This window comes from Natator depressus, chromosome 3 (genome assembly GCF_965152275.1).
Source record: "Natator depressus isolate rNatDep1 chromosome 3, rNatDep2.hap1, whole genome shotgun sequence".
Lineage (NCBI taxonomy): Eukaryota > Metazoa > Chordata > Testudines > Cheloniidae > Natator > Natator depressus.
In genome coordinates, this window is record NC_134236.1 from 101,757,882 (window position 1) to 101,782,358 (window position 24,477).

At 41.4% G+C, this 24,477-nt stretch overlaps 2 protein-coding genes across 2 annotated transcripts; both read right to left on the reverse strand.

Annotated features, from left to right (window-relative positions):
* Positions 1-8,923: 8,923 nt before the first annotated feature.
* Positions 8,924-9,955, reverse strand: TAAR5 (trace amine associated receptor 5). Its single transcript, XM_074946948.1, has one exon. It carries the CDS (start codon positions 9,953-9,955, stop codon positions 8,924-8,926), a length of 1,032 nt encoding a protein of 343 aa, XP_074803049.1.
* Positions 9,956-20,609: 10,654 nt separating this feature from the next.
* LOC141984002 (trace amine-associated receptor 4-like) lies at positions 20,610-21,668 on the reverse strand. Its single transcript, XM_074946949.1, has one exon. It carries the CDS (start codon positions 21,651-21,653, stop codon positions 20,610-20,612), a length of 1,044 nt encoding a protein of 347 aa, XP_074803050.1. The 5' UTR covers positions 21,654-21,668.
* Positions 21,669-24,477: the final 2,809 nt, after the last annotated feature.

Sequence of the window (24,477 nt, forward strand, 5' to 3'; positions counted from 1 at the left end):
AAATGTATCTTGTACTGCTAAGTTCTGATTCCAGGTCACGGTCTTCCTCTGTCTGTTTTGTTGTTTTTCCTTTAAAATAATCTCCCAGGCTTTTATAGCTGTATACTTTGAATCCTAATGAAAATCATGTTGAGTTATTTTTAATAAAGTCCGTTTTTTTCAAATGTTCTGATTTAAAGTGTAAGTGCATATCTTTTTTTTCTTAATAAGGCTGAATAAAAAATAAAATGTTTGCTTAATTGACTCTTCTCTGTGTGTTATATAGCATTATTTTTGTAAAATATAACATTGTTATATAGAATTTCTGACAAAATTACAATACATTGCACTATAAACATTGGATATATTTAGCTCTGATTGGATAATTTTATTTTGTATTTTTCTATATCACTGGTTGACTTAGAAACTCTCTAGGCTCTAGAATAGGCCGCTGCAGCTGCCATGGCTGCCCCGTTCTCTCCAAGAGCCATTGCCTTAAAAAAACCAGACACTGTCACTGACATGTCCACCAACATCTTGCAGACATTCTGTCTGTGTCCTGCAATAAGCTGCAAGCAGGAATAGCTCTTCAACTCGTGCAGGATCCATGGCTTGTCTCTGGCTGGAATGGATGAAACAGGGAATGCACAGAAAGGAAGAACCTTGTCTGGATGTGTTGGTGGGCTGAGAACACATCTGTACAGAGCCATGGGTCAGACAGACAAGTTCTCCCACATACACTGCATACCAGCTCCAGCTGAGAAGGTGCTAAGAACCCTAGGATGCACTCCCAGAGATCCCAATGTCAGACACATGTCTGTGCAGTGCCAGTGTGGATGTGGCTATATGCGCATGAGGTGTGCATCCACTGCAGTTTAGATGTTAGCAAGCATGCTTGGCAAACACTGGTTCGCAGGTGCAGGTGCCTGGACATGGGTACAAAATGCAATGTAGACATACCCCAAGTGTTCACTAAAGGGAGGCTTAACTTGAGCCATTCTTTTTCCTTCCTGCTTGTTTTTCCAAACAGCTGCTTTCCTTCCTGCTTGTTTTACCCTGTATTAAACTAAACCAATATATTAATACACTAAGCATCCCAATAGCCAAAAGTAATATAAATTATTCATAAATTATTACACAGTACTTCTATATCTAGCCCAGTTGTTTCCATGGAAATTTACAAACACTGGAATTTTTCTTTTTTCAGAATCTCTTTTGAAACTCTGGGTTATTTAGAACAGTAGGTGTTTTTATGGGTATTAGATGATTCAGAAGATTGGTAATAGGATCATGTCTATTTAGGATTTTTCTAATGTGCTGGCCATCATGGTATCTGGGAACCAAATGCACAAGCTATGCATTGTTTCAAATTATGCAAAGTCTCCTCAATTGTAAAATGAGATTGTACAAAAAGACAGTGCAGTAATTAAGACACTCTAGTGGGGCTCGAGAAGATTGGGTTCAGTTCTTCCTCTGTACACAGACTTCATTTCTGCGGGTTTCGTTCCCCTGTCAGTAAATATAGGGATAACGTTACTTCCCTATCTCTTTGAAACATGGCAATAAATGTGCCTGTCCCAGGGGTCTCCAGAGTTGTGAGGCATCTCACCTCTATCAGTCCTTAGCATGAGGAAGTCTTCTCTGTATCTGCTGTGGGCCCACTCCCTGACTCCAGCAGCCTCTGGCAATACAAGCACTACCTTCCAGGCTTTTGCAGGCCACACGCTCTCTACACAGGCTAGCAATAAGCACATACCAACCCCGTCCTTTGGGCATCTCTCTGGGGTGTCCAGCCTCTGGTTCACTAAACGCTCACAGAGCTCTCAGATTCTCTACTTCCCAAGGGATAGTACACACCACAGCTTACTAGTCCACTGAGAATGCCCCTCTGCTTAAAACACAGCACTTTGATTTGTTCATAGAGAAAGCAAGTATAAGTTTATTTAACAAGGAACAGAGAGTCATATGACAACAAGCAGAAATGCTGAAAAAAAAGGGTTACATATCAAACAAAATCATAGGCTTTTTATGGCCTAAACTGAGCAAACAAATTACCCTTCAGTCTAAAGAAGTTCTTCCCAGCATTTTCAGACAAGCCTAGCTGAGATCTTTTTCATGAAGCAAATCCAATGCCAGTTTAATTCCTTGGGGAAGGATCCCAGGGTGTCATTTTTTCACCCCCAGAACAGACCTTTGATCTTCACCTGAAAACAGGGTTCCTTCCCCCTCCACTGCTGTTTACCTCTTCCTGTTAATTTTCTTTTGACTTCCGTGCAAACTCTTTATTAGCATTTGATTTAGTATGCTGTTACACAACATGGTCCTTTACCCCAGGATGTTCCCTCTCCAGAGGTTTATCTTGGAGTTCCTCTGTCTTTGTAAATCCTCAGATCTCTGCCTGATCCAGACAGCAAATATAGCCTGTCACCGAGTATGTCCATTGTTTTTTCGCTTATTGAATTAGCCTGGAGGCATGCATACACAATGGTCTGCTAGAGAGATAAGTGTTTACTACCCCCTTCCTGCCTAGAATCTGCTTATCACCTTCTGGTGACCTGCCATAACTTACCTGCTTTAAGAACATAGTTTTCAGGATATCTACATAAATATATGTGCAGGTAATGTGTAAAGTTAACAATGATTAAGATGACCATCGTAACACATGCTTTCAGTAGAGACCTTACTGTAGAGACCCTAAGAGACCTTCAGTAGAGTCCTTTTGATGAACCCAGGGCATCCCTGAACTCTATCTACCTCTGTGCGCCCTGTCAGTTGGCATCAAGAGGTTTCTGGGTCAGCCTAACCAAGTGCAAAAACAATGAGGAGTCCTTGTGGCACCTTAGAGACTAACAAATTTATTTGGGCATAAGCTTTCATGGGCTATAACTCACTTCATCAGATGCATGGAGTGAAAATACAGTAGGCAGGTATAAATATACAGCACATGAAAAGATGGGAGTTGCCTTACCAAGTTGGGGGTCAGTGCTAATGAGGCCAATTCAGTTAAGGTGGATGTGGCCTATTCCCAACAGTTGACAAGAAAGGGTGAATATCAACAGAGGGGAAATTACTTTTTGTAGTGCTAATGAGGCCAATTCAATCAGCGTGGATGTGGCCATTTCCCAGCAGTTGACAAGATGGTGTGAGTATCAACAGGGGGAAAATTACTTTTTGTAGTGACCCAGCCACTTCCATTTATTCAGGCCTAATTTGATGGTGTCCAGTTGTTAGCCGATGGCCAGGGATGTTTGGTGAGGTGCCAGCTATGCCCGTTTATACCATCCGTGACTTTAACCGCTAGGACACACTGTCCCTTCGCGGCGGGCAGCCCGGGCTAGGCTGACGGATGCCCCAAGGTCCTAACCACCCGTGACTTTAACTGCTAGAGCTCAGAGCTCCTTCGCAGCGGGCAGTCAACACTGACTGACAGGTGCCCCAATGGCAGCACTAAGAGCCTCTCCACACCCGTGACTTTAACTGCTAGAGCTCAGAGCTCCTTCGCAGCGGGCAGTCAGGATTGACTGACAGGTGCCCCAAGAGTTTGCCCCGTGGAGGCGGCACAACTCAACGCTAGGCTCTTAGTACTCTCACCTAATGGCCAGGCTTTATAGCCAAAACTGCTGAGGTTCTTTAATTGTGTTGGCTGCTTCACAGTAAACCAGAGAAACAAGTCAGGCTTATGCATAAATGGTTACCAAAATTTATTAAACTAGATTCTAATCATGTGGTTACAAAATTGCTAGTGCCTACTTATTTAAGTGTAGAGATGTTACACACACAAACAAGTTACAAAACTGAAGCTACAATCCCAAAGAAAGAAAACAAAGTATAGAGCTCTATTTCAAAATATGTGTACACTAAAGATAGGAGATCAGGTGTGGGTGCTTCTTACCCTCCTTGCATCTCTCGATTCCAGCGGTGCCAAGCCAGGATCGGTCACTCAATTCCGCGGAAAGACGAATAAGGGACAAGGCTTAGGGACCCTCTTAGCTGCAGAAGCCTTGGGAGGCTGTCACTTATCTGACCAGCAGATAGATAGTGAAAAGCACTCAAAAATCATGGTGCTGTAGGTCCCCTACTTATACCTCTGTACTCCTTTATTCTCTTTCTCCTTTCTATGCTAAATTGGGGCTGGTCTGTCGGGGTGACGCCAGCTCTCGCAAGAGTAGTTCACACTTGCAAGGGAGAAACAATAAGTTTCGACTACTGGACACTTCTTTTATCAGGGTAAATATTTTCCCACCTAGGATGTTGGTGTGTGTGCATCATGCTGTTTTAGTAGGGGCTAAGAGCCATGTCTGTCACAGCGCCTCTGCCTGCTGTGAGCCCAATTGTTGTATACGTTCCCAGAGGCACATTGTCGCAGCACACCTGTGCTTCTCACAGCTTCAAAGGCTGTGCTGGAGTGCCCTGGTGTTTTGGCTCCCGTGTGTTTCCAGCAATGCTGGTCTGAGAGGGGGGGCTGCCTGTCTGGCTACACCAGTTTGCAAATTAATTCCAGTTCTGCAGTTTCTCGTTGAAGTCTTTTTTTGAAGTTTTTTTGTTGAAGAATGGCCACTTTTAAGTCTTAAGTCTGTTATTGAGTGTCCAGGGAGATTGAAGTGCTCTCTTACTGGTTTTTGAAGGTTACAATTCTTGATGTCTTATTTGTGTCCATTTATTCTTTTGCGTAGAGACTGTCCGGTTGACCAATGTACATGGCAGAGGGGCACTGCTGGCACATGATGGCATATATCATATTGGTAGATATGCAGGTGAATGAGCCCCTGATGGAGTGGCTGATGTGGTTAGGTCCTATGATAGTGTCCCTTGAATAAATATGTGGACAGAGTTGGCAACCGGGTTTGTTGCAGGGATTGGTTCCTGGGTTAGTGTTTTTGTTGTGTGGTGTGTAGTTGCTGGTGAGTATTTGCTTCAGGTTGCGGGGCTGTCTGTAAGTGAGGACTGGCCTGTCTCCCAAGGTCTGTGAGAGTGAGGGATCGTCCTTCAGGATAAGTTGTAGATCCTTGATGATGCGCTGGAGAGGTTTTAGTTGGGGGCTGTAGGTGATGGCTAGTGGCGTTCTGTTACTTTCTTTGTTGGGCCTGTCCTAGTAGGTGACTTCTGGGTACCCTTCTGGCTCTGTCAATCTGTTTCTTCACTTCCCCAGGTGGGAATTGTAGTTGTAAGAATGCTTGATAGAGATCCTGTAGGTGTTTGTCTCTGTCTGAGGGATTGGAGCAAATGCAGTTGTATCTTAGGGCTTGGCTGTAGACAATGGATCGTGTGATGGGTGCCACAAGGACTCCTCATTGTTTTTGTGGATACAGACTAACACAGCTACCCCTCTGAAACCTGTAGCCAAATGCAATCACCCAAGCATTAGCTGATAACAAGCATAGTGTTTTTCTTTCCAAAAGAAGATGCATTCTTTGAAGAACATTGGGGTAGAATAGCAAAAGGAGCTTGATTCCAAGGAAAAGTGAAAAACAAGCAAACAAAAATTCTTGGCCTGTGTGATCTGGGTCACTCCTGCTACCAAGACCTTAGTCAGGTGTAACAAAGGAGGTTTATTTGGCTGTCACAGCCTTATCCCACAGCAGCAAGCAAGACATAGTAGCAAACACTAATCTCTCATCAGCCTCCTTCAGGGAGGCTCTGGCAGGAGGCAGTCTCTCAAGCAGTTCCTGGCTCCAACCAGGCTTGTCTCAGACATAGGTGCTTGAACTAGGGGTGCTGGGGGTGCAGTAGCACCCCCTGGCTTGAAGTAGTTTCCATCATATCCAGGATTTGCAGGTTGGTTCAATGGCTCTCAGCACCCCCACTATACAAATTGTTCCAGCACCCCTGGTCTCAGAGGTCAGCCCTCCAACTGACTGTGCTCTCCTCTCCCAACTCCTCCCCTCAAGCCCAACACCTGGAGGACAGGTACAGTGGAGTAGGGCTGTATTAACCCTTTCCTGACCAGAGTGGAGCCCTATCATGGTGTGTTAATATATTTTGTGGAAATATATGTGTAAAGACTCATAAGAATGAGAATCTGAAAAGTAAAAATAAAAATAAAATAAAATAAAAATGACAGAAGACCAAGAAGTTTCAAGCCTTTCTTTTGCTGTTACTATTGAATATCTCAGGTTCTGATCCTCACTCCACAGCAGTTTTATACCATAGAGTTACATGGCAGAAAACTGGTGCAAATGACTGTGGCCCTAAATTTTGTTACGGAAAAAAATCGTACAATATTCAGGTCTGACATGATAGTAAATCGTTGTTTTGCAGCACATACAAGTTAATAATGACTTTACACCTTGCTGTCATCTTAGTGTCCCCATCCTTCACCATGGGGACTTTTTTACTTAGAAAGATCGGTGAGCCTGCTTCAGACTTTGGGCTTGTCTACACTAGAAACTTGCATAGGCACAACTGCACCAATGATATAAACGGATTTTTTGTTCATAATTTTTCCCAGATGTATTTCAGTTTGATTCAGTTCTATGCTTCATTGTGGCCCACTGTATACCACTCCGATCACTCGGACACTGTGTCCAATGCATTCTTTTGCTTATTTGAAGTTTTGCCTGCTTGCTAAGTTTGATGCTCACATTATAGGCAATCTCCAGGTGTGTGATGGGGGTAATGTTTTTACTTTCTAGTGACGGATGGAGTGGACAGGAGGATGAGGATAGAATGTTTGGTTTCTGCTCAAGGCAACAGAAAGACTCAATGTAGCACGGCAGCTTGCCTAATGTACTTGGGTTTGATATACTATCAGTACTTCTTCCGGTGGGGAATCCAGAGAAGTTGATGTCACCTCCCAGATGACCCCATCATGTGATTTTTCTCTCTCTCCCGTTACTGGGGTAAAAGTGTAAGATTTATTCAATCCCCTCTCAAACCAGTTAATTGTGATTTTGATGGTTGGAGGAAATAATTCCTGCACTTTTAAGTTTTTCTTTTTTTCCTGGAATTAGAGTGGCTTGTTCTAATACTACAGCAGTTTCCAAAATAAAACTGAGGGAACAACAGATGGTGAATGAATGAAATGAGGTTGAATGTCACTCTTGATAGAAGTAGTGAGTATCATAGATGCACTGATTGAGAAAAACACTTACACACATTCTTAAGTGCATCTCTATTCAGGACAGCCCATAAACATGTGCTTTAGGGCTCTCTTGAATATGGCTGTTTTTCTGAATTGGGGACAGAGATTGAGGACTTCTTAGATTAATGAAAAAGGCATGCATTGTGAAATATTCAAATGCTGGGAATGTACTTACTGCTACAGCCCAATGACATACCTCATTTGTACCTGAATTGGAAAGTTCATTAAACATAGTGTATTCTTGTCATGGAAAAAGTTTCCTAATATGAAACTCTGTTGAGGGCAAAACATTATGTTATTTGGCTTTGTTTTGTTAAATATGCTGATTATAGTATTCAATCAGCTAAGTCATTCAGTTCATACAAGCCCTCATTTGTTAAGTCAATGAAAAGCTTCCTATTGACTTCAGTGGGTTTTGGATCAGGCTCACACAGATTATTTTACTGTTAGCTATACACAATCTGTTATTTAACAGTAACTATACAATCATACACCACACTTCGTACTTTATCTTGTTTGTGACGCAAAAACATATGTACAATCTGACTATGACATGAAGTGATTTTTAAAAAAGCACTCTGATACAGACCAGTTTTCATACCTAACAATTCGTTTATATACAAATAAATAAACAATAGAAAAAAAGTAGAAAAAATACTTAAGTAATTATTGAGTTGCTCATTTATTTTATAAAGAGATTTTACTATATGTGGAAGTTTTTAAAAAAGGACATTTTCTGGAAAGCACATTCATAGGAGACTAGAGATGTGGCAAGATAATTCCCATAGGTCTGGTTAGAAAGGTGTATTGCAGAATTTGCAGCAGACCAGATCTTTCAACTTTTTCTGACCCTTTTATTAACATTTACATTGTAAAAGCATATAATCAGAGCCAGAAAGAAACCGAGAGTATAGACTGAGACCACATTCAGCAAGATACTTAAGCATACACCTAACTTTAAGCATGTAAACAGTCTCATTGACTTCTTTGGGATTAATCATGTGCTTAAAATTGGGAATGTGCTCAAGTACCTTGCTAAATCAGGGCCTAAAATTTTGCTTAAGAAAATGACAATTATGTGTGATTACAAGGTAAGCTGTACACGATCATGTTTTTTTAACATATTGCTGATTTTATATCACATACCACACAGAAAAATAATGATTAACTTGGTGATGAGAGAAGAGGAAACAATTTACCTTTGCTTTTAATCAAACAACATTTTTCTCATTCATGAACATGGGAGAAGGAGGGATGCAAAAACCATTCTATTTCAGAACCAGACTGGTATCCTTACAGTAGAGTGGTTATGTTATTCTGCACAAACTGATAATATTAGTGCTTTAAAAGTTTACTAACACCATAAAACAAACAAAAGGCATTGACAATTTATATGCAGATATGATTGTTCTGGAAGGTAAGTGACAAGTATGTCTAGTATGTGAAACCCAAGTTAGAGTCTGCCCGATCTAGCTGCTTTGAGAAAGATGGACATTGAGTTGAATAATGCCAGCTCACTGAATGTTCCAAAAAGCATTATGAGAACTGCTTTGATGATTTGTAGTTCAGTATTTTTCTGTTGTCTTTCAGGATTTCGGTTCAGATTTTCAAAACTGCCTAAATAAAATTGACAGGAATTGGGTCTCCCGACTCTGTTGGTTGCTTTGAAAACCTCATCTTTCCACTGGGCAGAAATAATCTGTCAATATCATTTCCCAGAGTTTTTATTTCTTATCATGTTCTCAGTATTGCTTCTCATTACTTACCACTTTAATAAATAACTAAAAGGAAAGGGTCTCCTCCTTGGGGCCATGTTTATGGTTGTGAGCTATTTTCACAGACAGTGTTATCTAAAAGCTCTGGTCATTGCTCGTACAAGTCTACTGTAGATATCCCGGAACCAATGATGTTGCGAGTTAAAATTAGTTTCACTGCCTTCCTGAACCAACGGTAGGAAAACACGTAAATCAAGGGATTGCAGGCTGAATTAAAGTAAGCAAACCAGATTAGGACATCAAAAAGAACTGGTGGGGTAATGAAATTTAGAAGACAGTCTACCATGGTGTCTATAGTAAAGGGCAGCCAGCACAGGAGGTAGATTCCTACAGCTATACCAAGAGTTTTAGCTGCCTTTCTTTCCCTCTTTGATGCTCCTAAGTGTAGCCCAAATCCAGCACTCTTGTTCATGCTGCTTATCCGTCTAGCTTGTCTGTTTGCCACAATAAATATTTTCACATACAAAGTTATCATTATGAGGCAGGGGAAGAAGAACAGAGGGAAGTTGAACCAGCCCCAGAGTTTGTTGAACAGTAGCTGACATCTACCAATACAGGGCATGTCTTGTAAGAAATGGCCCAACCCTTCCTCAATTGCATTGGTATAGAGCAAGACAAAAGTATAAATCATGGGGACCCCCCACCCAATCGCTATATATACACAAGCCACTCTTACGGTAAACTTAGTGGGGTAGAGCAAAGGATCACAGATAGCATAGTGACGATCAATGGAAATAAAACACAGATGAAATATAGAGGTCAAACAAAGGACAGTGTCCAGAAAGGTATGCAGCCTACAAAAGTCATCTCCAAAATACCAGCAGCTCTCCACAGTTCGGATAGTGCTGAAGGGCAGCACCGTTAACCCCAGGAGGAGATCTGCGAGGGCCAGGGAGAGTAGTAAGAAGTTGGTGGGAGTATGTAGAGTTTTGAATTGGGAGACTGCAATCATCACCATCAGGTTCCCCAGTACTGTGAGCAGCATGCCCATGGCACAGGCCATGTAGATGGCCAGCTGGACGCCAAAGGAGTGAAGCGTTCTGGAGCAGGAACCATTCACTTCATAGCACAATGTAGTGGACACCATTTCATAAGCACTGGGCTTCTGGACAGAGCTCATTTCTTCCTTATCAGCTGTCCACACCTTCTCCAGCTCTTCCACACTTTCAATAAATGACTCGGCTTTTAATGGGGATCCAGACATTTTATCTTCTATGTGAAAAACAATAAAAAATAAGGTAGGAGGGAAAGAAAACCACATGTTCATGAATACATTGGAGAGTGTCTATCTTTCAAATGAAAAAGGCCAGTTTCTTGATGAATTTGCCTCTAACTTTTCAAGGCATAGTTTTTCATATATATTTTTCCTTTACTCTCTCAGTCAGAAATATTTATTTATGCAACCACTTGGAATAAATGAAGGAAATATAGCAAAGGGAGAAAGGGAGATTGAGTTAACATTCTGTCATAGAAGTATATTGAGTACAAGTCTCTGGAAGCTGGGGTGTGTGAACGGGTCTTTATAGCTGACCCTATATAATAATGAATTAGTTCTTGTGAATTTCCACTGGCATTAGTTCTTGTGAATTTCCTTTAATTAGTTTTTGAGAGGTTTTCAATCAGTAATGAAAATAATTATTTTTTATTGTAAGACTGACTAGAAACTGTGTTTGCTTCTTATGGAAAAATGATCTTTTCTTACAAAAAAAGCCATGTCATATTGCAAATAGAAAATCCAAAAGGGCAAATTGCTCGTTTTTGTATACTTCCAGTTACACAGATGAATGCAGAAAACCATTATAAGACTGAATATTCCACATTCAACTAATCAATTGTAATGACTAACAGACTTCCTAAAACTGTATCACTACTTTTCTCCTATGTCATTACTATGTAACTCCTTATTCAACAGGAACATTAACCATAATATATATAGATATGCACATGAGAATTTTCAATGAGTATTTTTAATGAATCAGATAAATAACCAATGTGATTTTAAACACACATTAGTTATGTTCCTTGAAAGTTACATTTAGACAGATGTACTTAAATATATATTTTCCTTTATTTTATTTCATTTTTTAATAATCACTAGGGTTGCAGCCAGAATTAGTGAAGGAAGTTAATTTCTGAACAAACACACACACAATGATGCTGGATCTCTCTTAACTGAAATAAAATACAATTATAAAACAATGTTTATAAATCATGGTACTTACAGTAAAACAGAATCACCTATTGTTGTCTTATGTGATCTGTATTACAGTGAGTGGATCCCCCTTCTAACGATGTATCCATTGGCATACCTGGGAGATGTGTGATTAATCAACGCTTTATATAATCCAGATGGAGAGATGGGTCCCTCAGATGAATAACATGCCTGAGGGAGTGCACAAAGCATTATTTGTACAACATCACATCACTTGTTTTAAAGAACAAGGAGTCTTAAACACGCTCATGCTCACATAGAATCTATCGACCCCTTTCAGAGGATGCCTATGAACCTCCTTGCCTATGACTTTCACTTGGAAGGGTTCTAGTAGCTCATGGCCATGTCTTCTTGTAACATCCCTCCATCCCCACTCGTTCCTGCAGATTCTAGCCCTCCTTTTACTTTTCCTCCACCACGCGCTAATAGGCTCCCAATGTCCATCCCTTTTACCTCAAAAACCAAGCAAGAAATCACAACACCCATGATCTTCCATATTTCCTTGTGAGAGCCTGTCCTGCCCTCAATCTCACAAGAAGTTCCTGACCAACTAAGATTTTCTCATCACCCAGAACAGGCGATTATTACAACCTTTCCTCCCAATAGACTTGCTGTGAATTTTAAAACAGGCTCCTGGCTCCCTTCATATCCACAAATCCCTCCCTCCTTTTTTGATCTAAAATTCATGACCCTCTGACTACCCACAAATCTGTCACAGACTCCCTGAAAAATATCCTTTCTCATCTGGACTCTCCTCACGATATCTGCTGCCTTGACCTGCAGCTCTAAGTTCTTTAGGTGCTCCCTAAGCAAGATCTTTGCCCTTTGCCACTCTTCCTCCCTACTTCTGGTCCCCTCATTAATGCACCTTCAATTGCCCATGGCCTTTCCTCACCAGAACCCATTGTGACCGAGGTCCCAGGGGAGCCAACTGAGGTCACTCAATTAGTGTGAACTGCAAATAATGGGGCAGACAATCCCCAAAGCTGGTGGATATTCCAATACTCATATTTATGAAGCCAGCACAAAACGGCCTCTATAATACCTCACTGATTATCCAGAAGCCAACAACACAGTTCCCTTAAAGCAACCCAGCCTCAGGCCTCCACCCAGACACCCAAGTCAAATATGATGAGGATCACTGAAAATCTTATTCATCGTATAAAAAATTTCTACCAATCCCAAAGGATCAAACATATTACCTCCCAGGTTAAATGAATATTCCAGATCTTACCCAAATACACACTTACAGCCAACTCTTATTAACTAAGTTAAAATTGATTAAAAAAGAAACGAGAGAGAGTATTGGTTAAAAGATCAGTATATATACAGACATGAGTACAATTCTTGAGATTCAGATTCATAGCATAGATGCTGAGCTTTGTAGATTCAAAGAGTTCTTTCATAGGTTGCATAAAAGTGGAAAATGCAGTGAGGATGTTTTTATACACACAGACCATGAAAAAATGGGTGTTTATCACTTCAAAAGGTTTTCTCCCCTCACCCCACTCTCCTGCTGGTAATAGCTTATCTAAAGTGACCACTCTCCTTACAATGTGTATGATAATCAAGGTGGGCCATTTCCAGCACAAATCCAGGGTTTAACAAGAACGTCTGAGAAGGGGGGGGGGGGGTGTTAGGAAAAAACAAGGGGAAATAGGTTACCTTGCATAATGACTTAGCCACTCCCAGTCTCTATTCAAGCCTAAGTCAAGAATTATAACATTCAATTCATAAACCAGTCAGAGAACACTTCAATCTCTCTGGTCACACGATTACAGACATGAAAGTTGTGATATTACAACAGAAAAACTTCAAAACCAGAGTCCAGCGAGAGACTGCTGAATTGGAATTCATTTGCAAATTGGATACAATTAACTTGGGCTTGAATAGAGACTGGGAGTGGCTAAGTCATTATGCAAGGTAACCTATTTCTCCTTGTTTTTTCCTACCCCCTTCCCCGCCCCGCCCCCCCCTCCCCCCCGTTCCTCAGACATTCTTGTTAAACCCTGGATTTGTGCTGGAAATGGCCCACCTTGATTATCATACACATTGTAAGGAGAGTCATCACTTTGGATAAGCTATTACCAGCAGGAGAGTAGGGTGGGGGGAGAGAAAACCTTTTGTAGTGATAAACACCCATTTTTTCACGGTTTGTGTGTATAGAAACATCTTCTGTATTTTCCACAGTATGCATCCGATGAAGTGAGCTGTAGCTCACGAAAGCTTATGCTCAAATAAATTGGTTAGTCTCTAAGGTGCCACAAGTACTCCTTTTCTTTTTGCGAATACAGACTAACACGGCTGCTACTCTGAAACCTGTCAAGGGGTAATAAAGCCTTTTAACAGGCATTTGCCAGCCCCCAGATATATACTGTCAGTTTCTGAATTTATTGACAAAAACAGTTGTGCATTACTGTAATATTTACTCAGAACATGTCAGTCTACAGGACCTTAGTTTAAAATTTGCTTTAAAAATACTTCATTAGTGAGTTGGTGAAGATTATAAAATCACATCTCTAAAAAATCCTTGCATAGATTTTTAGATGCACAATCATCTTTAGCCTTAAATGCTTGGATCTTCAGACATATCATTTTTTAAATAAATCCTTTAAAAGACTACACTTATCTAAAATACACATTTTAATTACTATAGTAAAAGAAACTTGCTTCCAAAGTCTTCCTGTCCTTTCTGTCCATCCCTTTCTCCCTTCACCCCCCCTTCCCCCACCCTCCCACTGAAGAGAGCCCTTAAAGGGACAACACCCCTTTCCTTCCAGATAGCTGGACAAAGAGTTTCCCTTTCTTTACTTCTGACTATCTGATTAACTACTTTTAAGAAAACCTTCCAGTAAAATCAGTACCTTACTAAGATATAAAATCCTTTGTTATGCCTAAAATCTTTGGAAACATATTTTTTAAAGTTGGTGAAATTTCATAAACATGTCTATTGTTATGGAGCTCACACAAAGTAAATTAGAGTTCCCTTTTTCTAAAAGCAATAAACATTGTTATGAACACACTAAACCTCTGTGACTGATTAATTTAAAATAATGTCTTTGTTTCAGTGAGTTAAATATGTAGTAATCTGGAATGATTACTTTATGGAGGCTTAAGAGTACATTTAAAATATAAAATCAGCTTAGAAATACAGGTTAAGAAAATGTAAAACAGAGAAGGGCTGCATCATGTATTCCATAATATTTAATGTTCTATTCAGCAAGACAGCCGACTCACCCGTACTTCAAAGTTTTTGCAAATAAACGTCTGACAAACTTCAGGGCATATCAAAAAACCTGTGACTGACATTTTGTATTCCCAAGTTTAGTGCTTTTAATTAGGTACCTTCTGCATGTCCATTCTGCGTGAGGGAGAGGATACATGGGTCTCTGCGGGGAACTGTGACTCTCTGCCGCCATGAGGCAGGCCGAGCGGCTTGGTATCCTTTGCTGCCTCGTCCCTCCCCACCTGGGCTGTGAGCCCGGGCTGCCGTCGGGCATAGGGACACCAGTTTAATAGTACCGCGGAGGGCCCTATAAATCCTAAGGGTGGCCCTGTCCAAATGCACTGTGTAGCAGAGCAAACAAAAATGGGAAAGGAAGTGTGGAGGTCCCATAGAGAGGTTGCCATGGCAAAAGTGGGAGGCACACCTTTTATATGGATCTTTAAAAGGGGATTATGTTAAAGTTGGAGCCAGTTCTTATCTTTCTAAGCTGGTACACATTCCATGGCAGATCTCAAGAAATGATACTAGGTCCTCTACCCTGAGTGGAAAAAAAACTTCCCCAAAACTTTCTGCATAAAGACTATAAGGGCAAGGCCTTGGACAATTTTTCCAATGGCATTTGAAGTTTTCCGGTTGTGTTTTTGCAATATAATGAAAATTTCTGTCCTATATAAAAAATTCATAGTGAAAAAATGGTGAATTTTGCATAACTTTACAAACTGCCAGAGAAAAAGGTTGCTGCCATGTCAGTTCCAAACACTGGACATATATACAGAGAGCGAGAAAGAGAGAAAAAGAGATAGAGACAGAGATTATGTTTAGAATATCAAAGGTGTTTATGGGCATTGAATAGCTCATCAGATTACTAATATAGTACCTATCTGTCTTTGTTGTTTTGTCATCTTCACTATCCTCATATTCTTCTACGTTTTAATATAAAATGAATTCAAGGTCTCTTTCCAATTCCTGTCTATCTAACTATATATCTATCAGTAGGGACCATGGCATGAGCAGATATGTCGAATGGTTAGTCAGGTGTCTGGAAACTTGATCAGAGTCCGATGCCAACCCAAAGGTCAGATCCAGAGATGGAGTCAGAAGTCAAACCCAAGGTCAGAACTGGAGTCAAAGTGAGGAGTCAAGCCAGGGATTGAAGCCAGAGTCAGTGCCTGGGTAAGATGTAGAAGCAGGGATGAAAAGCAAGAACCAGGCACAGATGGGGGAATGGGATAAGAAGGACAAGAGCCAAAACCAGGGTGGACGGCAGGGTTTAGGAACCAGGCAAGTATACAGAGTCCATAATGGCAGCCATCCAGGGATTCACCTAGTTTCTCAGACAGCTTCCTGGGCCTATTTATGGTTTACGTAGTGCGAGTCAGTCAATCCATGGCGCTGGATGACTCCCCCAATCATGAGCTTTGTGGATAAGGCCTTTGTGAGCTAGAGCTTTGGCGGATGTCTTCCCCGCCACTGGTTCAGATGAGCTGCTGGGTGTCGGCCATGGTCTGAGCACCGGGGTTTGAGGCCTGCAAACTCTTACATCACCCTTGCCCCATTCAAATATGTGGGCAGTGGTCTGGGTTTTCCATAGTGTTTTTTGTGGAAAGCATTTACCAGGTGAGGAGCCTGGACATTCTCGCCTGTTCCCAGGAGCGCTCTTCAGGACTGTAGCCTTCCCAATCTACCAGGGTGATGGCTGGAAGTTGTGAGGGAATGTGGGGCTTCAGAATCAGGCAGGAAGGCAGGGCTTAGGAGTCAGGCAAGTAGGCAGTGTGCGTAATAGGAGCCAGCCAGGGAATCACCTAGTTTTTAGACAGCTTCCTGTGCCTCTTTCTAGTTTAAGTATTGCTTCCCAGCCAAACAAAGGGGCTAGATGATTCCCCCAGTTTAGGAGTATTGTGGGTGGGGCTTTTGTGAGCTAGAGCTTGGCTGGCCCTCTTCTCAACTGCTTTGGTAAGCTGGTGGGTGGTGACCACATTCTGGGTACTGGCGAGGAGCCCATGGGCCTGGTTTTGAGGCTCACAATTCCTCACGTTATCTATCTATGATAGCTCTAAAGTGTTCATCACCATTGTATTTAGGTAGCAAATATCAAAACTATAGATAGGTCTTAACTGTCCAGAGCAACTTCAATTGTCCATTTCATCATTATACACTTGGGTTTTTCTTTCTTCCCCTCACCCCTTTTCTTTCTTTCTCTCTCTGCTTCCTCATCACCTACTGACCATGTGACAAGAAACCATCTAACCAGGGAGAGAAGGTTTTCACAAAAGAGGAGCTGTGCATTATGTTCTGGAAAAGGCGAGACTTGGACTACACATGTCTTATATATATCTTTTATTTGCTTGAGTAAACAGAGGTAACTGAATTCCAGTGCAGTCAATATGGCACATTTTGTGTCAGTTTTTCAAAGAGTGACTCAGCTGCTGCACCCTCAAAAAACTGCACACACCTGCAAAATACCGAACCGAGCGTTACACAGTTTTTGCAATATCATGCCCATGGATATGCCGTCACCTGATGTATGCAAATATCCACTTAATTGAGCAAATGGTGTGCGGGGGGAGAGGTTGTGAGTGCATTGCATCCACAGGCATTTTTGCCCGCACTTTCAATACACCCTCTGTCAATAATTTAGTTGTGTCTGTTTAAACAGTGCTATTTGAAAAAACAATCTGCAAGCAGGGAGTAGAGGAGCTAGCAGTGCACTGGCATTGCCTGTTAGCTGTGGATGCAACCAGCTAGAGGAACACTGCAGAAATCTGACCAGCAGAGAAAACACAAAAGATATGGGAGAGAGATTGTCATGAAGCATTCTCTTTCTTTTACAGGCAATTCTTGGGACTCAAGGCCTTACTGTATAATAAGAATGTACACATTCTATCCATTATTTGGGAGCCAAAATTTAACAAAGAGTTCTATCTGAAACAGCTTGAGTCAAAAAGTTCTTAAGAAGAGTCACACTAATTATGGGTGTTTAAGATGATGAAAACTCTGCAAAAAGACTGTTAATGAGACACCCATTATATCCTCTCCCCAGAGCTCACTCATTCCCTTTGCTGTTCTGCTGCATTTTGCTGCTGACTGAACATGAATCTCACATGGGAACCCTCAAACAAAAACAGCTTCTATAGGTTTATTCCCTGAGCTCTGTCTGAAGTCCTGCTCAGTGTTCAAGTTTTTAAAAAACATTTTTTAAGCACCTGTGAAATCGCACTCCACAGCAAAACTAAACACTGAAATTATTTTAAAAAGTCACTTTTAAACTGGGGAAAAGAAGCCACTTCATGGCACATGAAGGGCAAAATGGTAGAGTTCCTGAATAACAAGGACTGAAAGATCAGATTCTCCAGTCTGTTTTTTCCTCCATAAGTGGAAGCAGCACAAAGTGGCCTTCGAGCCTATGGAGGTTGGCAGCCTAGAGTTCCCTTTCAACAAGGAAATTTTGCATTGGCATAAAGCTGGCAGGGGTAGCACAACTGCCTCCTGCATCAATTCCCCCACCCCACAGTGCCCAGCATAAGGAGAGGGAGGGTGCAGTGTGGGGTGGGACAGTGCTACATTATGTCCAGTTCTCCACTGGCTTAATATCTTGGTGGAGAAATAACTTGCACTGGAGCTGGGCAACTTCAGATCGGGGAGCTACAGCCAATTCTCTGCGGCTGCAATCTCTAATCAAGGCCTTTATGTCCAAGTATTACCCCTTGGGGAATTCTCCACCACTGCACACATACAGAATTCCTGTCCCCTGCAGATTTCTTTGCTTCCCCACAGAAAAATGACTTTCTGATGGGGAAGCAATGGAAGCCAAAAGAGCGGTCATTTGCCCCTCCCCAAAGCATGGACACATGGTTTTGGGCACCTGGAGCAGCTGGTGGTATGGCAAATCACTGTGGTGGGAGGTGGGCCTGGGGCTAGGTTAGCTCCACCCCACCGTCTACCAAACCATCGCACACCCAGACCCCCACTGCTGTCTCCCCCTCCCACAGCCAAAATCCCCACCACCAAGCCCTCTGCTGAGCCCCACCCCTCTCACACCTGGCCCTTCCCAGCCACAGCCAATGGCTGCTACCCTGCACCGAGCTCAGTTGCTAGTTCCAGCTGGGCTGGGGATCGGGGGGGGAGTGCACTTCCCCTGTAAAGAGCAGCCAGGCCCAAGTCAAACCCACCTCCAGAAAACTGACCTGTCTCCAAACTCCCCTACCCTGCTTCCTGCCCCATTGCTCCTCAGCCACCAGGGGCGGGGTCACTGTACTGGGAGCTGCTCCCCCATCTGCCCAACCCCCTTCACCTGGGGTTGACACCCGGCAGAGTCCCATTGCCCCTGCACTCAGATTTCCCACCACGAGCCCCTGTGCATCCAGATCCCCCGGCACCTGGACTCCCCCACTTAGCTGCCCACACCCAGATTACCCCACACCTTGATCCCCCTACACTAAGACCCTCCACACTTGGATCCTGCCTGTCTGCCTACACCCGGTGTGCCTACCACAGAGGTACAGGGCACTGGGGTGTTTCTGTGGCAGGCCCAGCCCTTGCACTATTTCAGGGTCAGGTTATAGCCTCACCGTTGAGTCCATGTCCTGGGTGGGGCTGAGGGGTTATCTCCCACTTCTGTGTAGCCAGTGGCATGTGCGCCCCACTGCCATGCTGGAGTCTCCACATTATTTAAGGACATGTAAAATTTGTAGAATTTTGCAGAATTTTAAAATATTGTGTGCAGAATTTTTAAGTTTTTGGTGCAGAATTCCCTCAGGAGTAAAGTATACAAAGAACAGTATAACCAAGCTCACTTCACTCCTTCTCGGCTCTCTAGGGTCAGGGGGCATGTTAGGAGGCATCAGGGGAAAGAAAGGGATGTTCTGGAGAGGGGCTCTTCCAGGAGCCCCACGATGCATGGAGCTGAAAGGGGAAGACCCAGCCACCAGCCACTGGGAGCTGACAGGGAGAGCCCCAGCTGTCAGCAGCCCGGGACTCCTGGTGTCGGACGAAATTGCAGGGGAAGCCTAATATTGCGGGATCTGTAATTTCTGCACTATTACAAATTAAGTAGGGCATTAAATATAAGACATTTTATCAGTTTTTTATTTATTCCCAGTGTTTAAACTTCATCTTATCATTGTTGTCTCTGCATGAAGGTACATAGTTTCATAAGCAGTACAAAATTAGTATGGCAAATATGAACTAGCGCTAGCCTTTCACCACAAGAGATCTTCTTTGTCCTGCTGACAGGAGCCAGCATAAAGAGGTGGAGTTTGGATTGGACTGTAGAGGAGAACAAACCTAGGCACCACCATCTGCCCTCTTTCAAAAATGCACCACTTCATAAGAGCAGCCATACTGGGTCAGACCAAAGGTCCACCTAGTCCAGTATCTGATCTGACAACAGTGGTCAATTTCAGGTGCTTCAGAGGGAATGAACAGAACAGGTAATCATCAAGCGATCCATCCCCTGTTGTCCACTCCCATTTGTTGCAAACAGAGTCTAGGGACCAGAGCATAGTGTTGCATCCCTGCCCATCCGGGCTAATAGCCATTGATGGACCTATACCCCTAGGAATATATATAGTTCTTTTTTTGAACCCAGTCATACTTTTGGCCTTTCACAACATCCCCTGGCATCCTCTGATCTCCCACATATTCGCTGGGACTGCTTAGGTTCTCAGCTGATCTCGGCTACTTTGGTAATGCATGGAGACAGAGGTGATTTCTCAGCAGCTACAACCCAAACCGAACACTGAATCAATGAACATTCAGAACACTTTTCTGCTAGAGACTTAATTACTCATTGACTGGTGTGTATGAGACTGGCTTGCATAGCTTGCATGTATATAAAGATCAGTTATTCAGCCAGAGAAAACATTTTGGGCTTAGTGCTGTTACCCTTAAACATGCTGAGAATTAGAGAAAGATACTTTCAATTGGAGTAAGGGTGGAGATAGCAGGCCTACAATGCTGGGGACTCCATTTTTTAACATGGGCAACTAGATAACAAATTAATGCTTAAATACTGGACTTGGACAGAAATTACATTGTAGTGTAGTTGTCAAAATGATCACTGTGTATACAGGAACATAGCTGGACAGAATGTACTGTATAATTTGCCAGACTGTTCTCTCACTTCCTATTATACAGACAGACAGCTCAGTAAAATAGCATGCGAATCCTTAAACAATACCTACTACATGCTACAAAAGAGTTTCTCCAAAAGCATGTGCAGATTCTTGTAAATGTTGTCAAGATATAGGGCACTATGTGAACTGTTCTAAAAGATCTCCAGAAATAGCACAGGCATCTATTAATGCTAATCCAGTCATAAAAGCCATACCTGGTTAATTAAGTGTATGCGGGAAACAAAGTAAAAGTAGAGGAATCTGATCTGAAAATTGTACCGGTCACAATCATTTTAAATGCTTTGCGAAACCAAGAATAAAATAAACCATAAATGATTGGATTACAAGTAGAATTGAAGTATCCCAGCCAGAGGAAGGCATTGTACAAGTCTTCAGGTGTTGAGAAGTTAATAAAAGGATCAGCTATTGTAAGAATAAAGAAAGGCAGCCAACAAAACAGAAACACCCCCATGACTAAACTTAAAGTTTTAGTTGCTTTGTTCTCTTTTTTTGCAGAGATTTTGTTTGTTGTTGCAGAGACACATATTATTGCACTGGGGATTTTAGCAATTTGTCTTGCATGTTTTCTTGCCACTGTAAATATGTGGACGTAAATCCCCACCATCACTGTGCCTGGGAAAAAGAAGGTTATTAGAGAAGCCAGCACTCCCCAAAGCTTGTTAAATATGAGTGTACAGAAACCACTGCAGTCAATTGAAGCAACATATACTTCAATGCCCTCAGTATTCAACTCTGAGAAAACTAGGCCAAAGGCAAATAAGAATGGGACAGACCAGCTTATTAATAAAAATAGTACTATCATGGGGATAGTTATCTTGGTGACATAATGCAGTGGGTCACATACCGCGTAGTAACGGTCAACAGAGATAAAACACAGATGGAAAATAGAGGTGGTACAGAGCATTATATCACAACAAGTATGGAGTTTGCAGAAGAGGTCTCCAAAATACCAGCATGACTCAACAGACCTGATCATGCTGTAGGGCATAACCATGAAACTAAGCAAAAAGTCTGCAGTTGCCATGGAGCAGATCAGGAAGTTGGTTGGAGAGTGAAGCTGTTTGAAATGAGTGATGGAAACGATCACAAGCATATTGCCACCCATTGTGAGCACTATTGCTCCCACTATGAAGCTGTACATAGCCCAAAGACTGATTGTAGACCTTACATTTCTAGGACATGAATTGTTAACAAAGTCAAAGCAATACTGCACATTCTGTGGACTCCAGAGGGGGGATGAATTCATGATTTGGGATCAACGACAGTAACTTTTTCCAAAGTATTACAATACAGCTAGTCCTGGGGAAAAAGAAAAAATAAACAAAGTGACATGAACAGCAGCAACATCTGCAGACCTGTGTTTCACATTAGTTTATTAACATCTAAAATTAAAAATAATGGGCCTGATTCTGCTCTCAGTTGCATTCATGTCAATTCAGAATAATTCCCATTTACTTCAGAGGTGTTACTCCAGACTTACACCAGTATAAGAGATAGCGGAACTTGGCCCTATGCTAACAAAAAAAAATGGGCTGAACCATTTCCTAAATACTTGTGAATCTGAAGGTGCTCAGAACCTCTAAGTAATATTGGATATTTTTGCTATGGAGTTTATGTTCAACACTATAAGCACCTTGATAAGGGGTTTGGAAAATAAAAGCCTCAAACACATGACACTCACCTGATTTGCACAGCTCTCCTCATCACCTCATAGATCTTTATTCCTGAAGGTACTGACCATACTTCCAGGAGAGATATTACAGCATCAGAAAACCCAAATTGGTTGACGATGTAAAGATTTTAACATGAAGCACTTTGTGAAGCTGGCCAGACCTCAAGGTAAAAGAGTGACAAAAACTCATTGACAGCCTCCTCATTTTAGTAATCTTTCTGATGGGTCACTGAGTATATACCAGCAGACAAGTTTCTGTTTGTAATATTAATCCACTTAGGTGCTTACCCCAACACATACTTGGCTAGGATTAAGAGAAATATAACAGCATAGTGCTAAGGAGTCATTCGGGTGTGCTAAACAATCTGTGCCTCAAAGCATTGAAAGATTTGAGAAACAGGTAAAACAACACAAATTTAGTGAAATTTATTAATCCTTTATTATAGATAGCTCTTATTTAAGACTTTTTTATTTAAACCAGTATTTACTATTACAAATATACACGTATAAGAAGAAAAAAACATATTTGTCACATTACAAGCTGCACACTCTCATCTGCGTGCTACTCCTTATGCCAGCAAACTGCTACACAATTCTTGGTGTATACAGTAGAATCTCAGAGTTAACGAACACCTCGGGAACGGAGGTTGTTCGTAACTCTGAAATGTTCATAATGCTGAACAAAACATTATGGTTGTTCTTTCAAAAGTTTACAACTGAACGTTGACTTAATACAGCTTTGAAACTTTACTATGCAGAAGAAAAATGCTGCTTTTAACCTTCTTTATTTAAATGAAACAAGCACAGAAACAGTTTCCTTACCTTGTCAAATCCTTTTTTTTAATCTTTCCTTTTAGTTTTTAATAGTTGATGTGTAACATAGTACTGTACTGTACAATATTTGCTTTTTTTTTTTTTTTGGTCTCTGCTGCCTGATTATGTACTTCTAGTTCCAAATGAAGTGTGTGATTGACTGAGCAATTTGTAACTCTGGTGTTTGTAACTGTGAGGTTCTACTGTAATAGAATTAAAGTGATGGAGTTTGAAGGTGGCGACTATGTGTGATAGTGTGTGCACAGGCACATATATATATATATAGATGTACACATGTTATCTATATGTTCTTAGAGTTTTGGAGTTTAATCAACATTATTTCACAGTGGTAAAATAAGGAATTGTATTCCCCCAGTAATGCCAACAACAGTTCCTGGCTACATCATAAACCACAAGACTCAAGTTGTTGGGGGTTTCTCATGCTACAAGGTCTCCAAATTTAATTAGATGCTTACATTATGTACACATCAGGGACTCATTCTTCAAGAGAATACAGATTTTAATCAAACAAACTGCCCCATCTACAAGTCTCATTTCTTCCTCCTTTCAATTCTATAGGTCCATATCCCTTCTCCTGTGTCAATCATCCCCTTTATTTGTCCCTCACCTATTCCTGGTTTTCTTTTATTTCTCCCAGCTTGTCAGGTTCATTAAGCTATTTCTGAACCAAAGAGTACATGAAAGCTTTCTGGCATACTTTTCTAAAATCTATTGGAAACTCCATTGCATGATAAAAATACGAACATTTGCCATTATAAACATATTGCAGGTTTACAACAGGTATGCCAGGCTGGTACCAAAATATAGCTTCATTATACTCTGTTTCTTATATAAATAATGCTACAGTATGAATGCCCCCAAAATGTGTGTATGCTTAACATTTTGTGATTTCTCCTTTCTCCTTTTTACACCAAAGATATAGAAAGTATCGTATCTATTGTAAGCCAAATCCTTACCCCATTAAAGTCGTTGAGAGTTTTAAAAATGACTTTGATGGAATTAATATTAGACCTTATGTCTAATAAAGTTTATTCCTACAAGCATTTAAGCATCTGTATAACTTTACTCCAATGAACAGGACTACTGAAATCAATAGGTCTAGCCACCTGGGAATAAGAGTGTTTTCAGGAAAGGATCTTAGTATATTATCTTGCTTTAGTACTTTGAAAGGATATATGACATTAACATGCATAAGAAATTGCACAGCATTTGCTCAGCAACAGATTTTGTAAAAGTAAACTCTCAGAGACTGCAATCTCAGGAAAAACAAAATTTCTAGCCAGCCCTGTGGTCCTCACATTGATAATTATCAGCTCACTAATACCATTTACAGATGTTTTTATCTGTCATTGGAATAGAATAAATTACTGAAGATGATCCAGCTGATCATCTCTAGACAGTTGCTCAATGATCCTGCCACACATTTTAAGATTCAATTGACTTCTTTATTCTACATCGTGGGTCAAGTTATTCTTGTGATACAGAGACAAACATTTGCTCTAAATGAATCACGAGAAAACTTCTTGTCATTACAGTCATTCCGTTATTGAGATTGGAAAATCAA

Coding starts and splice junctions, on each gene's coding strand:
- LOC141984002 (XM_074946949.1), bottom strand. CDS start 21,653: ATGAATTCATCCCCCCTCTGGAGTCCACAGAATGTGCAGTATTGCTTT.
- TAAR5 (XM_074946948.1), bottom strand. CDS start 9,955: ATGAGCTCTGTCCAGAAGCCCAGTGCTTATGAAATGGTGTCCACTACA.